Source organism: Camelina sativa, chromosome 19 (genome assembly GCF_030686135.1).
Source record: "Camelina sativa cultivar CO46 ecotype springtype chromosome 19, ASM3068613v1".
Lineage (NCBI taxonomy): Eukaryota > Viridiplantae > Streptophyta > Magnoliopsida > Brassicales > Brassicaceae > Camelina > Camelina sativa.
The window spans coordinates 16,808,901-16,825,550 of NC_141898.1; the positions used below are offsets into that span (position 1 = coordinate 16,808,901).

General features: G+C 40.8%; 2 protein-coding genes and 1 long non-coding RNA gene across 5 annotated transcripts; all 3 read right to left on the reverse strand.

The window, feature by feature from the left end:
* Window positions 1–6,656: 6,656 nt before the first annotated feature.
* LOC147920686 (uncharacterized) lies at window positions 6,657–7,800 on the reverse strand. Its single transcript, XM_087501183.1, has 2 exons — window positions 7,373–7,800; window positions 6,657–7,017 (listed from the first exon to the last, which is right to left on the reverse strand). The coding sequence occupies exons 1-2, from the start codon at window positions 7,798–7,800 to the stop codon at window positions 6,657–6,659; spliced, it is 789 nt and encodes a 262-aa protein (XP_087357309.1).
* A 2,083-nt stretch (window positions 7,801–9,883) lies between these two features.
* On the reverse strand, window positions 9,884–12,413 carry LOC147920687 (uncharacterized). 3 transcript variants are annotated; one of them, XR_015591156.1, is made up of 3 exons: window positions 11,950–12,404; window positions 11,684–11,840; window positions 9,884–10,393 (listed from the first exon to the last, which is right to left on the reverse strand). It is a non-coding gene; the product is annotated as an uncharacterized LOC147920687 (long non-coding RNA). The 3 variants fall into 3 exon arrangements; XR_015591157.1 differs by lacking the exon at window positions 9,884–10,393 and adding an exon at window positions 11,168–11,291; XR_015591155.1 differs by lacking the exon at window positions 9,884–10,393 and having other exon boundaries at window positions 11,465–11,840; window positions 11,950–12,413.
* Window positions 12,414–13,197: 784 nt separating this feature from the next.
* On the reverse strand, window positions 13,198–14,653 carry LOC104766949 (protein DELETION OF SUV3 SUPPRESSOR 1(I)). The gene is made up of 3 exons (XM_010490921.3): window positions 14,486–14,653; window positions 14,241–14,373; window positions 13,198–13,564 (listed from the first exon to the last, which is right to left on the reverse strand). Exons 2-3 carry the CDS (start codon window positions 14,332–14,334, stop codon window positions 13,434–13,436), a joined length of 225 nt encoding a protein of 74 aa, XP_010489223.1. The 5' UTR covers window positions 14,335–14,373; window positions 14,486–14,653; the 3' UTR covers window positions 13,198–13,433.
* Between the last annotated feature and the right edge of the window lie 1,997 nt (window positions 14,654–16,650).

Sequence of the window (16,650 nt, forward strand, 5' to 3'; positions counted from 1 at the left end):
CAAAAAAAATCAATGTGGTCCATCGGATGTTCGGTAGTAAGGCCATGGAACTGATTTTGTTTCACCAAACCAATAATTTGAGGTTTAATCTCGTAATCACGTCTTGGAGGATGAGTAATACGGATAGCAGCGCAGTCTTGAACGAATTGGTTAGGAGCATCATAATCGGCTATGGTACGGTTAGGTGCGGCACGTCTTAGCGGGTGCAGATAAGCAGGTTGTCTTCCACCAGCTTGAGGTAGTGGTGGATTAACGACGAGAGCAGGCTGGTGAGGAGGAACATCGAGGTTGTCTCCCACGCCTAAAGGATTAGCATCGCGAGGAGCTTGTAGGTTGTCTCGGTCAACTTCAGGGTCGAGTTGCGGATCAGCGGCTACAAGGTTGGGGTTACCACCTTGTGCAAGAATCGGTTCTCCTTGCTCATTGAGGGCAGGAGGTATCAGCGGTTAGTCGAAGTTAAGGAGACCTTGGTTTTGGTTCCTTTCTTCGGCCATGAGTTGTTGTCTTCGAAGTTTCCTAATTTCACGTTCTAGTCGATCAATGTCTTGAATTGGAGATACGGTTCCGGAGGGTTGACTCCTAGTCATGCACTATAAAATCCAAAAACAGAAACTAAATGGGAAAATAGAGGTTATCAAAAAACAAGAAAATTAAAACTAAAATTGAAAAATTCAAAGTATCTTAGATGAAAGTTCTTATCAAATTCAATGGGCAGCTAGGTACTCCCCGGCAACGGCGCCAAAAAGCTTTGATGTGTGTAGAATTTCACTTCAAATCTTTTACCTGAAAAGACTACACGACGACTAAAAGTGCACAGTTAATCAATTGTAATATTTTAGGATCGATCCCACAGAGAGTAATAGCAAACACAAATTGAATTATAAGAGAAAGAACTATGGCTAAGACTAAAGAAGAGATTGGAGTTTTGGTTTTCCTAATAACTATTGCAAGAAAATAAAAGTAAATAAAAGCGGTTTAAAACTATAAGACTAAGGCGTTGGGTGTTTTGGGAGTCATCTTAGGGTCCTCGTGGTTCTAAGTAATATGAAGTGTAAGATCTAACAAGTAAATACTAATTTTCGGTCTAGGTTCTCAACTACGAAACACTAATGAACTAACAAGCTATTCTCATAGAATGAAAGTCTAAAGTTTTCACACTCCGTTACTCAACTTTCGCAGGCAACGACGCATGTCAACCAGCTAGTTAAACAAGTTCGATACATTCACCAAAATTCGCAACTCAACTTACGCAGGTTACGAGCAAGGTTTCGGTATAACACTAGTTCGGAGAAGTAGGATAACACGGTTAGCGCTCCCGTTCTCTAGATCAGTACTTGGTGATCAATCCAAGCATAAGCATTAAGATAAAGATTTCCCAAAAGAACTCTAATATAAAACCGAAAATAAGATCTAACAAACTAATTGAAGCAAACCATGAACTCCCCTTGAATCACCCCATAAAACCCAACAAAGTAAACTACTCGCTCATGATGCAAAAAAACGACATTGATATTATATAGACCAGCATCAAAAACGAATCAATAAACAAAAGGGGTTCAAAGGAAACTTCTCTATTTGTCACAAAAGTAACTTGATCCCAAAAGCAATGTAAGTATGAAAGAAATAAGGAAGAGTAGAGATTTGGTGTCTTCGGCGATGGCTTCTAAGAGGAGGTGAGAGAGGACGAGCTTTGACGGTGGTAGAGGAGTCTCTGGTCGTCTCTAGGTCGGCTGCTGGTGGCGTGGATGAAGAACTTAGAGGCACAAAGGAAGCACACCTCAAAACCCTAGGTCTTAAGAATATTTATAGGGTTTTGTTTAGGGTTAGGGTTTTGTAAGGGTAGAAACGTCTTCTCTTCTTAAGTGCAGGACAAGGGGCGGCAAAAGAGACTTCTGGACCGTGGAGGAGGCTTGGACTGGGCCGCAGTGGTGGTCGCTGGTCAGGCCTTGAATGAAAGCCCATTCGTAGGTCCGTTCTTCTTACGTCGGTTTATAACACATCTCGGTAAAATATGTATAACTTTCGGATGGCTGGATGGATTGACTTGATTCCACTTCTAGGAGAACGATGAATCTTCTAGCTTTCCATAGAAACCAAGCTTGATATATTTAGAGTTTTAGAAGCTATTCAAAACTTGTCCGTACTGTAAAGCTCCGTAATTTTCCTAAAACGTATTTTCCTTGTCTTTTGGTCCAAATTGCTATAAAACCTGTAAAACCTTATTGAAACCTGAAATACTTGATAATAGACATTTTATACTTGAAATCTCATCAAACTCTTCCTAGATGCATATGAAAACTATGGCTAATATGAGTAAAATAATGATGTTATCAGACCTCCCTGAACGAGAAGCTTACATCGAGGCGATGGCAGCGCATGCATCGGTAAGTTTCCGTTACCATTTCCGGATACAAATTTTATTTTGAGCAAACAACCCTCCTTATGTGTGTGTTACCCGCAGGCCGTCGCTGCTGACAACAAACTGGTGGTTCTTTATGAGTGAAGGTTGAAGGACATCCCGCAGGCTACGGAGCTGGAGAGCACGACCAAGGTGGTGCATGAACTGACGTCAGCGCTGAAGGCTGCGCAGGAGAGGGAAATGGCCGCCACTGAAAGGGTGACGCTTCTCGAGCTGGCGTCACCCTCCTTGAAGTCTGCGCAGGAAAACCTTGCTTGGTTCGAAGATGAGCTAGCATCGTCCAAGGCCGCTCATTTGAAGGCCACCATGGATCGGGACCTGCTGCTGAAAGAAAACAGGTGGTTGAAGGACAAAGCCGCGGATGCAGAGAAGCAGCATATCGAAGCCACTCATCAGGCGGTCCACGACGCCATAACCTGACTGTCGCAGGACTATCATGCCATCCTTGACTCCATCAAGAGCAAATGGGTGAAGAAAAAGGAAAAGACGGATGTTGAGAGCGACCTTGCAGAAATCGAGTCGAACCTCCTGTTGATCAAACAGATCGCCGAGGGAAAGATTACGGTCAAGGAGGAGCTGTAGATTCTCGGGGCTCAAAAAGCGGCCCTTATAGTTCGATCCAACTCCATTGTGGTCTCGGACTTTTCCGTGGGTAAGCTTGCTCTTCCACAGATCTCAGAGGGTTCGGTTGCTCCAATGGAGGTTGACGCTGGTACCAGAGTCCCGCGGGGGTTGAACGAACACGGGAGTAATGTGAGCACAAAGGTGGACTTAGCTGGAGGAGTAGAGGAGGAAGACAATTGATCCTGTTTTTTTTTTGTTCGTTATTCCCCTTTTTACTTTTAGGACTTCGATTTGGTTTGCCCGGGAGGGCTTTAATCCTTGGTTTTGAACTTGTTGCCTGAAAAACCAGTTTATTTCAATTTGATACCTTTTGGCTAGACGTTACTTATCGCATCTAAGTCCTTAGACTCGAGCCCCACTTTTTTTCTTTTTCTTTTGGTCTGTGTTACCCATGTGTGACTTTAAGCATGAGAGGCATTCGTTATGCAGGATTTGTTGAAACTGGAGCATTTTCTCGTGAAGTTACTCAGAAGTTCTTAGGGATTTCGAATGTCCGGACGAACAGGTTGATGTTTACAAGGAGTTTTAATGAATTGATAGCAAAGCTCTTTTTCGAGTTCGCGCGAAGAAAGGTCTTGATAGCCTGATAGCAAAAGCTCGCATGAAAGAAAGATGGTTTTGATAGCGAAGCTCCTCGCGAGCTTGCGTGAGGTTGCCTCTTTTTTTTTTTTGGCTTCCTGTTTGGGCATTGCACTCCCGAAAAGAATACTCGAAGTCAAGGTGGTACTGTTTTTTTGCCATTTCCAGCGATAAGAATAAGGGATTCATTGTGTTCAATGTGGTTTGACTATATCACGTTTGTTTTACACTTCGTAAAATTATCGGGGCGAGACAAGAAATAGAATAGGGACATTAAAGTCAGGTAAACTAGGTTGATATGATGGCTGCGCCCGCATAGTTGAGCTGCCTACGTACCCCGTAAGGGGCTCAAGCCTGATCATAGTTCGATTGTTGTCAATACTTATTGGAAGTATTTCTTTAAATTCATGACATTCCAGGGTTGGAGCTTGGCTTTCCCGTTGCTCTCGTCTTCGAGGCGATATACGCAATTGCGAACGATCTCGGTGATTCAGAAGGGGCCTTCCCACTTTGTCCCCATCTTCCCAGCGTTCTTCTCCTTCCTGTGATCAAACACTTTGCGGAGTACTCGATCTCCGACAACAAAACTTTGAGGTCGGACCTTGATGTTGTAGAAGCGGGCTATGGCATTTTGGTAGTTTTGAGCTCGCACGTGGGCTTGCTCTCTTTTTTTGTCAATGATGGCGAGGTTATCATGCAGTGCTTCGTTGTTTGTATCCTCATTTTCGGGAGCAACAGCTCGGCGGATGCTGCCCACAAAGACTTCCGCCCGTATTACAGCTTCAATCCCATAGGCTAAGGAGAAGGCAGTTTCCACGCTACTGCCACGTGGTGTAGTTCAGGTGGCCCTTAGGACACCGGAGAGCTGGGTATCCCAACCGGACTTCATGGCACCCAAGCGACGCTTGAGGCCATGCAAGATCAGTTTGTTGGCGGCCTCGGCCTGCCCGTTCCCCTGGGGGTATCGAGGAGTAAATGGAGTCAGCCGAATACCCAGTCATCGCAAAACTTTTGCACTGCAGAGGACGTCAGGTTGGTTCCGTTATCGGTCACACTTTCGTAGGGGATGCCATGCCGGCATACCACGTTTTTTCAAAGGAAATCCTTCACGTGTTCCCCCGTAATAGACTGGTAGGACTCGACTTCAATCCACTTGGTAAAGTAGCCTGTTACGACCAATAGGTTAGTAGCGGGTCGTCTTCCCGATAGTTCGAGAGGTCCGATGGCGTCCATCGACCACCGCATGAAGGGATAAGGGGCGTAGACCAATCTCATCAGCTCGGTGGGCTGATTGATCATGGGTGTATGACGTTGACATCTGTCGCATTTTTTGGCATGCGCGTCGCAGTCCGCGAGCATGGTTGGCCAGAAGTATCCCTGCCATTTTACTCTGAGGGCCAATGACCGTCCTCCAGAATGGTTTCCGCAGGGGCCTTCATGAGCCTCTTCCATGATGCTTTGGGTTTCGTCTCCGTGAACGCATCTAAGATATGGTCCAGAGATGCATCGTTTGTATAGTTCGTCACCGATGAGGCAAACCTCGCGCTTTGTGCTTTGAGCTTATGTGCTTGCCATCGGTCCTTGGGGGTGGTTCCATTTACGATGTACTCACGTATTGGGACCCTCCAGTCTGTTTCTTGTTTTGCTTCGCGCTCGTCCTCCGAGATATGTTCGTCTAGGAGAACGTCATCCTGGTCGGTCGTCTGCTCGAATGCTTCCTCGTCGGGGCTGATGTCGCCCTCGACTTGGTGGACGCTCTTGGCTTTGATGGGGATGGAGATATTGGGCTCATCTATGCCTTCGACGGGTATGACTCGTTTAACCGACGGGTCGGAGGTGGAGGCCAATACGGCGAGGGCGTCGGCGGCTGAGTTCTCTCCCCGGGGCATTTTGGTAAGTTCGAACGAAGAGAACTGTTCAGCCAGTTCCATGATTTTGTTGGTCGGGGAGACGAGTCGAACCCCGATCCTGCATCCTTGTCTGGATGATGTTCCGTCCGCGTACAGTGACCACTTCTTGGAGTGGCTCTTGGTGCATTCGTTGGTCGAGACGAGCTCGATTACAAAGTCGGCGAGGACTTGCGCCTTGGCGCAGGTCCTGGGTCGGTACTCTATGTCATACTCACTAAGTTCTATGGCCCATTTGGCTAGTCTACCAGATTGGCTAGGGTTATGGAGGATCGACCAAATAGGTTGAGAAGTCATCACCACGAATGTATGCGACTGAAAATAAGGGTGTAACTAGCGGGCCGACATCACGACTGCTAGGGCTAGCTTTTCCATGGCAGGGTATCGTGTTTCGGTGTCGACAAGGATTTTACTAACTAAGTAAATGGGTTTCTGCTTTCCTTCGTGTTCTCGCACCAGTACCCCGTTTACCGCAGAGTCGGAAACGGCGATGTAAAGGAAGAGATGTTCTCGGTCCACTAGTTTTGAGAGGACAGGAGGCTCGGTGAGGTATTTTTTCAATCGGTCCACCTCGTCGTTTACTGCTTTGGCCCTTTTGGGGCCTAGCTTGCGACGCTTTTGCTTTATTGGTTTGTAGGTGGGATCGACGTTGAGCTGATGTGAGGTAACGCTAATGTCGATACCTCTCATGTCCGATGAGGACCAGGCGAAGGTTCCGCAGTTTTGTCCTAAGATTGGATCAGCTCGGCCCTTATACTGGCGTTCAAAAAGGTTCCGATTCCGACACAACGGTCAGAATGACCTTCCATGAATGGTATTTGGTCGACCTTGGTCATTAATGGTCCGCGGGCGATGGGATCCTTTTGACCCATGAGCTGACGAGCTTCGAGTTCGTCGATGATCATTAATTGCTATTGATTGGACTTTTTGATTAGGTCATAGTCGCCTCTGTAGTACTTTCTTGAGGCGCGTTGGCTTCCATAAACAGTTGCGATCCCACTCCGGGTCGGGAACTTCACGCATTAATGGTAAGTGGAAAAGACGGCTTTCATCCCGTATAGCCATGGTCTGCCAAGGATGGCATTGAAGGGAGCGGGACGGTCGACGACTACGAAGTCAGCCAAACGTCATTCCCCTCGGGCTTCTACGATTAGCTGGGTGGTGCCCTTGGCCAGGGTTGTATAACAGGCGAACCCGGTGAGTGGGGTTTTGCCCCCTTTTAACTCAGAATCGGGATAACCCATTCGTTTGAAGGCGTCATAGAACATGAGATGGACCCAGCTTTCTGTGTCTATCATTATGCGCGATAGCTCGCACCCTCCAACGTCTAGCCTTACGATCAGAGTGTCGTCATGTGGCTTGTCCAAGTCAGCGGTCTCGCTCTCCGAGAAAGTGATTTCAAAATCGGGTTCGCAGCGAAGACATCGGGATATGTGTGGGTGGCGACTTGCGAGCTTGCGAGGGGCAGGAGGTGGTGTATAGACTGACCTAGGAGAGGTGCGACAAAGGGTGAGCCCTTTGAAGACTAGGTCGATACGCTTATTTGGGGCTGGAGGGGGGGATGACCCTTCTGCCTCATATGTTCTATCGCGCTTCGCGGCGACGTCTTTTGTGTTTGCATTTGCTTCCCTGGCTTTCTATCCCTCTTTTTCGAGGTTGATTTCACCGAGCTCCCTTGCTTCATGTTTTCTCGCAAGGAGGCGGCCCACAGTTCTACACTCTTCAGTTGAGTGACCTCGTATCTTGTGGTACTTGCATAATTTTTTGGGGTCGAAGTTCGGGCTCCTGGTTCTCGGTGCGGAATCGACCGCAAAAGCATGTAGGCCAGGCAAAGTTAATTGACCGGTGAACGTCGTCGAGTGACAGTGGCTGTCGGACAGTGAGCTCTTCTCGAAACTTTGAAGTGTACCATCGGCCATGTCGGAGGGCTGCTAGGGCGACCTCGTCGTTCAAGTTAGCTATCCTGGCCTTGGTTGACTTGAAGCGAGTGATGTACTCGCGGTCTGATTTGGTCACTTTAGTTTGGAAGAAGACCGAATACTGTTTCAAAAATGCTAAGGCGAGTAGGTCGAAGGTCTCGATGGAATTAGATTCCAAAGAAGCGAACCACTCTAGCGCCGGTCCGACTAGGTTCTCGGCAAAATAGCGGCAGTAACTGGCCTTGCACTCGTCGTCGGTAAGATAGGCTTTGGTTATTGCCACTCTGAAAACCCAAGGGTGTGCCCCGGGATCCGAGGCACCCGCGTACTCAGGTAAACGTAGTTTTCCCATGTATCGAAGGCGAACTTTTGCGATTTAGTCAGTGAACGGGGTATGTCTCGTTTCTGCGATCACACGATCCATATCAGGGGCTGCGCTCGAGGCCATATCAGGAATGGATTTGAGCCATTTCGGAGCTGGCTTTGTTCATGTAATCGGTGAGGAATTGGGTGCTTATCGCGCTGCTCCTCGGCGGACCGGGGAGACGCAACCCGCCATTTGTCGCAAAACGCGGCACTTTGCTTGCGAGTTCTTTAGTCGATGTCGGGTTTTCCTCAATAGAGGTATTCCCGAGGGCGTTGGGGGTTCCCGAGGGCATTGGGGGTTTCCTCAACAGAGGTATTCCCCGAGCCGACATACCCAACAGATGGCGGGTTGGTAGGTCGCATGCTTGTATGGTCGTTTAAGCTCGATGAACTCAGAGCTCGGGATTTCTCAAGGATGCGAATACGGGTAACGTGGACTGCTTCGAAGTCGAGGCGCGTCTGAGGCAGTGCTCTTTCCGTAGAATCAGTCAAGATTGTTTCTGATGGGCACGTGGCGCCTCGACGGAGGTCGGGATTTGCGCGAGATGCGAGCTCTTGCTCGTGTCGTTCGATCCTGCTCATGAGAGCTCGATTTGTGGCATCTTGGCTATGAGTCTTATCGATTAGAACAAAGAGCATTCCTCGAATTTCGGAAAGATCAGATCCGCCGGGAGTTCCTGAGGGGGAAAACGGCGTTGGAAGTTGCCCTGATTGGTTCGCTCCGTTGTTTTCGGAACGGGTCCATACCCGGGTTTGGTTCCTGTTTCCCACTAGAATCGTGGGGGCCAAGGGCGTGACTCCGACGGGGACCCCTTGGCTCGAGTTGTCGGGGTCCCGAACCGATACGGGTCTCTGGCGGGTGAGATCTGAACCACCCGAGGAACTTTGGTCTGGTGTCTGGGTGTCGCCAAGCAGCGAGTCTGCCCTGGGTCTGGTCGTACTTGGGACCTCCTGATCGGACTGAACTTGAATCTGCTCACCCTGAAGAGGGGCGTTGTTAGGCACGGATCCCTGGTGTGTTACTGGCGATGCGATGTTGCTGGTTGGGTCGCGCCGACGTGCGACGTCGCGCTAGCGTGTCCATGAGCTGTTTCTGGTGTGGTTGTGTTGGTTGCGGATGGATCCATTTCACCAAGATTTCTTCGAAGTAATCAATTTTCGAGAATAGAAAGACCTAACTCCCTACAGGCGGCGCCAACTTGTTGGTATGAGAAACAACAATTTAAAGTGTTCAAACGGAGGATATAATCTGGGCATGCTTTCAGTGGAAATCGATATGAATTAAGAGAAATAGCAAACTGGATTTTGTATTTATATTAATCAAAATGCTCTTGAGAGTTAACAAGTTTTGAGCTCGAGTTTTCTTTTCGTGTGTTCTTTTCACTTCTCCTCACGATACTTAAACACCCTTGAATCTCCTCCTCGGATCCCGAGATATACTCCCTCGATCTCTCCTTGCTCAGCCCCGATCTCCCTTGATTCGCTCAACCGCTAGACCTTATCGCTCCTTGTCCTTGGAATAACTGCGGGCTTCCGTAAACTTGGGCCTAGGGCCCGCTAAGCCTATTGCTTTTGGGTGGGCTGAACGATGGCCCAAGAGTTGTGAAACCCAACTCCAACAAGCATTTACCATAATCCATTCAACCAAAAAAAATTGGAGAAATAAACAAATAATAAAAAAATTTGTCCAACTCTTTCATCTCCTATTTAGTGGATGAATAGTTATTCAACCAAGTTTATTCAACTCATCTTTTTACAACTCATTTTTCTCTATGCAACCATTTCCACCATATTTATAAAGGAAATGAGTTCAATTTGTTCATCCACCTTTTTTGAAGATGAATGGATTGAATGATATTTAACCCATTCTTTTTCAATTTAATATTCTCAACTTATTCGTTTTAATCAACCATATATCAACAGAGGTAGAAATAAAAATTCTTACCAAATAACACTGGTTCTGAAATTTTAACCGTGGTAACTACCCCACCCAACCACTACGTACGTCCGCTCTTGTACACAAACCGTTTGGAGCTTTAAAAACACAACACAAACATCATAGTACATAACACAAACTTGATCTTTGATCACAAAAAATTACACAAACGGTTTCAAGCTTAAAAAAAAAAACATAACACAACAATCACTGTATACAGCACGAACTTGATCTTTGATCACAGAACATTACACAAACCATTTCAAGCTTTATATTTTATTTTGCAAAATAGAACATAACATTGATCAAGAACAAAACATAACACAACCCATTTCAAGCTTTTGATCAAAGAACAGAACAAAATATTGATCAAGGATATGCACATTGTGAAATGTACTTGACTAAGACAAAAAAACATATATGCATACTCTGGATCCAGATAACCATATGTGCCTGCAAGTTGTGATAAGCAACAATTGTCGTTGGTGCAACCCTAACCAAACCAAAATTAGCAATCTTTGTCGTCATATCACTCCAAGAAATATGTTTGGAGGCTTTACGTCTCTGTGGGTGAAGCTTTGCAGACCACACAAGTCATGAAGATATTCCAAACCTCTTGCCACATCTAGTGGCGGAGTCACATCTAGTGGCGGAGTCAGAAAACTTAGTCATGAGGGTCATTATACTTTTTTAAAAAAATAAATATATTATATTAGAAAAATAAACTTATCATTCACAACCGTTCAACCTAGCTATGCAAAAGTGACAAAGAAAGAGGAAGAGGCTCATGTCTTTAGAGAAACTAGGCTATCGTCGTTGATTGATTTTTTTAAATCAACTTTAAGTTTAGTAATAAAATCAGTTAAGTTTTTGCTAAAAATTATTTAAAGCACAAACATGCAACAATTTGTCAAAAAGCCCAATAATAATGTTAATATCTTAAATTGTTAAAAGATTAATTATATAATAAGAATAATAAATGAATGTCAATAAATCTCTAAATTAATAACATATTTATATATTAAACTTATTTGAGAGGGGTCAAATATTTTTTGGGAACATGCGTTAATTAATCATATATATAAAAGTAAGGTTTCACTCTCTCCTTATTGGTACACTTGGTAGTACAAACTTTACATATTTAATCTTTGTTAATCATTTTAATTCCGGTTTATTTTAGTTTATAGATTTTTCATAAGTTTTTAAGAAGTCATAGTTACTTTGATAAATACAGTATTTTGTAGGTCCGATCACCTATGCATGGCCTGATTGTTGTATTACTGACTGATTTTATAATTTGATATTAAATGTGATTAAAAATAGAATAAAAGTTGATATATAAAAAATGATATATTAAAAATGGGTGTTAATAATTATTAATAAAATCATATGGTATCCGCACCACAAATAATTTTGCATCGGTCAAACACTGATTTTACCACTTATTCTGCATAAACCGCAATTGTTTCACAAATATTTTCTCCCCCACATACTCCCCACATACTGTAGTTAAATCATACAGCGTTATTAAACCGCATGTCCTGCACTACCAAACTCGTTGTCACTATTCAGACCCATTTAATATCTACGAATTAAAGCATTTACTTATGCTGTAAGATGTTCACTTAGTAACTCACTTAGCAATTTTTTTTTGTTTTAATTATCTAATACATCCATGACTATGCATTAGTAATAACAAGTCGTTTCCTCCCAATTTTATGAAACTTTTGCAGGATTTGAAGACTGCTCAGTAGATGAATGGCTACTGTTGTCAAATATTGTTGTTAAGTATCATGACAAACATTTGTCTGAGGAAAATTGCTCAGTAGTGAATAGCCAATTTTCTCGAGTTTTTTTTTTTTTTTTTTTTTTTTTTTTGGCATGACAGACTACCTGCCTTGTTGTAATTAAGTGAACGAGGAACACAATTTACCTCTTACTCAAACCATTATACAAGTTTGTCTCCATAGCCTCTTCCAGCATCCTCACTTGCCTTTTCATCTTCTCTTCAATACTGAATTCTATTGTGAACCAGTCTGAATAAATCTCAACACCCATAATCCACAAACTTTTTTGTTTGAATGGTGATTCTGAAAATGAAAACGTATTAATTAAATTGTAGTTCTGATTTCATAGTTTGAAGGGTTAAAAATAGTGATAAGGCTTGTCTAAAGCAATTAAGCAAGTAGCAGAACTCACAAATATGTCATCCTCTCTTGTAACATCGAGTGCTAAAACCATTTCCATTGAGGAGTTGTTAGAGCATATATCTAACCGATAAAAAATTTATAAAATGAAAACGTAAGAAAAATATAATATAAACCCTTAAGAAACTACATTAACGGTAAGAACTAAGAAGATTTGCATTCGAGGGAGAGTAAAAGGGTGCAAAGGAAAAGGAAAACCAATACTGATACATGCCCAACGATGCAATCCATAACAAAGTACCAGATCATAACAAAAATACGAGATTTCCAAAATGTGGAGACCTGTCCTTTTACATTCATTCTTCTGACCTCATTTCTTCTCACCATTCTCAAGCTCCAGATCATAACTATGCTCTAACTTTGGCTGGGAGTTTACTTGCCCAAAACAGTAGAAGATCTGGTCATCCATTTGTTTCTGCCTTTCTGGAACAGTAAGGGCAGAGTTCCACTCCAATACAAAACGGAAGAAGACCTTAATATAGCTCTTGACAACTGCTACCACTTCAACCACAATGAGTAATCTCCAATTATGGGAATAGGATGCCCTCTTATCTCTTATCACTTTATGAATCCGAATCAATGCAACCCCACACCACTTTTGGAAAGATGGTTGGAGAGGAAACAGAGGTGAAACGGTTTCACTCTTATCAATGAAAAAATCTTTCAAAAGGCACTCTTCAGCTTCAAAAACAAGTACACATATCTCCGTAACAGAAGTAAAGGAACTTGTAAGCACAATGAGCACCCAAGATATCATACACCATATTTGACATTAGAGTATCGCCGACAACTTTGTCACGAACATATCTTCCTGTTCTGGCTACCCTTGTATTTAATGATTTAACTGAGAAATCTAGAAAATTTCCAAAGACCATTCAAGCAAGACAGGAACTGGGGGATACTCTCTGTGATCATTCTTAAAAATTGTATCCTTGATCGATCAATCCTACACAAGATCATGCCATGACGACGAAGGAGACGATGAGTGTTAGAAAGAAACAATAGTGGTTCTCCATTGTTTCTTTCATGTGACATACAACAACTATGTCTGTGATTGTTTTTTCTCTACCGTATTTTGTGATGTTTATAGATCTCAGTTGATGGATAAAGGATTTAAGGTTCCTGTCAAAACAAAGTTTGAAGGATTCTTTTGTGGTCTAATTTGTCATTTCGAATGTCTTTTATGCTCGGTATTTATTGAGAAGATGATTTTATGAGAAAATTCTCTACTCGGCAGGTGTTTTGTGAAAAGATGGCGATTACTAAAATATTACCAGTTCAAGTATATCATCATCAAAGATAAGAAATTTGCATTCAAGGGAGAGTAAAAAAGTGCAAAGTAAAAGGAGAAACCAATACTGATACATGCCACTATTAAACCAAGGATGCAATTCAAACTGAGCACCGGATCATAACAAAAAAGACGAGATTTCCAAAATGTGGAGACCTGCCCTTTTCACATTCATTCTTCTGACCTCATTTCTTCTCACCACCATTCTCAAGCTCCTTCCTTAACTGACGCGAGAAGTCGTCACTGACATCATCATCATCCCAGTCATCTTCCCACTGTTGGCTAACTTCCTTCACTTCCTCTTTCTCCAGCCAATCTGCCAAACATAAGAAAATATCCACTTAAGACCATAAAAACGACGCTTAAGTGAGGCCCATTCAACATCAGAATTACGCAACTCAAACAAATACAATAGAGACTTCCTTTATCAGTTCTTTCAATACAACTACTAGTTAAATCTGAAGACTCAATTAAAACTCAGAACCTGATCATCAAGTAGCACAAGACATAGTGCAGAATCAAAAGGAATCCGAAAACCAAAATCAAAATAGCCGTAGCCTCAGCTAAACTCTAGAGGATCCCAACTCTCTCCAAGCTACTCAAAGCCCCCAAATAAATTCCCAATTCCCAATTCCCTATTAACACTAAACCTAATAACCAATCAGTAGCTGATAGAACTGGTCTTTAATCAGTGAAGTTTATGAGAGATTGTAGCTTCATCATCGTAGCTTCACACCGCAAAGTGACATCAAACAGATCCGTTTTCACAATCAGAACTACTAAACTTCATAACAGTAGCGAACCATCTTTATCAAATTAGGTTAAATCTGAGGACTTGCAAAGCATAATCTGTTAAAATCAAAAGAAATCGTAGCCATACGAAGCCTTTACCTATACACCAAAACCTAATCACCAATCAATTCCTAATTACATCCATCCATGAATTTCAAAATCAAAGAAGCAGCGAGTGAAAATTAAATATAAAACTTCACCTTCGTTGATTTCGAATTCCTCGAACTCATCGTCGTCCTCGAACAGATCCACCTTGACAACTTCAGCAGTCGCCGCCTTCGGTTCTGCCGCCATAGTTACAGATGTGTAAAGCAACCGAACAGATCGAGAAACCTAAGAAGAAGAAGAAGAAGAAGAAGAAGAAGAAGATCACGAAACTCGATTAACAAATTTCCAAGTAATTTAATCGAAAAATCATTGAATTGATAACGATGAAAACCCTAACCTTTCTCAGAGCTTTGATGAGAGCGTATGCGAGAGAACTTGTATTGTGTTGTTAATAGAAGAAGCTTATGTTATACCGAGTTTTCTTTTATTTATTTATTTTTTTCCATTTTTTTTACTTCACCGAGTTTCCTTTATGTGATTTGTGAATTCGTAAAATTTCGAAGAATTCCGTATTTTCTTTTAATTGTTGAAATTAGATAGATAAAATTGAATTATTTAACTTTTTTTAAAAAGGATGATATTAGATATTAATTTTGGTAATTTATATTATTTTATAGTGTTAACAGAAACAAGAAAAAAAACAATTTATTTTATAGTCATATATATAAAAGTAAGGTTTCACTCTTGATTCATTTAGCATTTAATTTTTTAAAGAAAATTTATTTTTAATTAAACAAAAATGTGATAATACATATTAATCTATACTTTAAACCTATATTTTACTACTAAATTATATCTGAAATTACATAAATTATGAATTGACTATTTTTTTTTCATTCATTTCATTCAAACACACTATAAATTAAAATTGTAACTCCTCTAATAATTTATTTTAGAATGTAACTTTCATCTTTTGAAATCCTATAAATAACCATTCTCACATCATCATCCATCGTATCTCAAATTCTGAATATTTTCTTTGTTTTGTTTATATTCTTGCATGGATTCAAAAATCATAGTAAAAATGTAATTATATATTTTGTTAGATTTCATCACTTGAATCCTATTAATAACCATTCTCACATCATCATCCACCATATTTCAAATTCGAAATATTTTGTTTGTTTTGTTTTTGTTCTTGAATGAGTTCAAAACTCATGGTAAAAGTGTGATTATATATTTTGTTAGATTTATCTTATATTTTGTGCAATTTTTATTTCTTTATTTTTATGTATTTCTTCCTTCCTTCTTTGTCTTCTTATTATTTTTAATTTTCAGTTACATATGTATAATAAATTATTTTAGAAATGTAACTTTTATCCCTTGAAATTCTATAAATAATTATTCTCACATCATCATCCACCGTATCACAAATTCTAAATATTTTCTTTGTTTTGTTTATGTTCTTGCACATGTTCAAAACTTATGGTAAGAGTGTGATTATATATTTTGTTAAATTTATATTATATTTTGTTTAATTTATTTCTTTGTTTTTATGTATTTTTTCCTTCTATCTTTGTCTTCTTATTATTTTTAATTGGTGGCTGTAAAAACAATTTTTCATTCTTTCTATATTGGTCCATTTAGCATTTAATTTCTAAAAATAATATTTATTTTTAATTAAATAAAAATGTAATAATGTACATTAATCTATACATTTTTTTACGTCAAAGTACATTAATCTATACTTTAAATCTACACTTTTCTACTAAATTGTAACTGAAATTACATAAATTATGAATTGACTATTTTTTCCATTCATTTCCATTCAAACACACTATAAATTATAATTGTTTTTATGTATTTTATCCTTCCTTCTTTTTCTTTTTATTATTTTAATTTTCAATTACTTATGTATAATAAAATTTTGGTGGCTGTAAAAAATAATTATCGATGCAAATTCAACAATACTAATTTCAATCAAAGCCCAATGAGAGAATCAAGCTAAAGAAATCATTTTTATTCATGTATATTTATTTTATTTTTAAAGGTATGCAATGTTTTACCAAAATAAACTATTATAATAGAATTATTAAATCAAAATTTTTAACTCTCTTACCTCCAAAAAATTTGTAATACATTAGCTTTTTTGTGTGATTTGAATAAATAAAGTGTATAAACTAAAATGAATTAACATAACTAATACAAAAAACTGCGTATATGCGAAGGATATTAACTAGTATAGAAGAAAAGAAGGCCGAGAAAGAATTTGAAATGCAACCAGTACATTAGATTGATGTCGAATAACTCTTAATCTTTCGAGAATCCTCTTATCCTTGATTCGTCTAATCATTCATTTTTATCGATAATTGTTTATATTTGTAACGCCTTGACCGTCATCTTATTTAGTGGGCCCTCTTTCCACTCTCGACCTTTGATCGCGGCTCGTGGGTCCTTGCATATACGACGGCCGGTTTGTTATGTTCGGGAGGCTTTAAAGACTTGTTTACCGTCCATAAAAATCATCACATGATATTTTCGTGTGTTTTGTTCTCACTCGCA

Coding starts and splice junctions, on each gene's coding strand:
- LOC147920686 (XM_087501183.1), bottom strand. CDS start 7,800: ATGGGAAAACTACGTTTACCTGAGTACGCGGGTGCCTCGGATCCCGGG. Junction 7,018..7,372: donor TCACTCGACGACGTTCACCG/GTCAATTAACTT, acceptor CACCTCTCCTAG/GTCAGTCTATACACCACCTC.
- LOC104766949 (XM_010490921.3), bottom strand. CDS start 14,334: ATGGCGGCAGAACCGAAGGCGGCGACTGCTGAAGTTGTCAAGGTGGAT. Junction 13,565..14,240: donor GGAATTCGAAATCAACGAAG/GTGAAGTTTTAT, acceptor TATGTTTGGCAG/ATTGGCTGGAGAAAGAGGAA.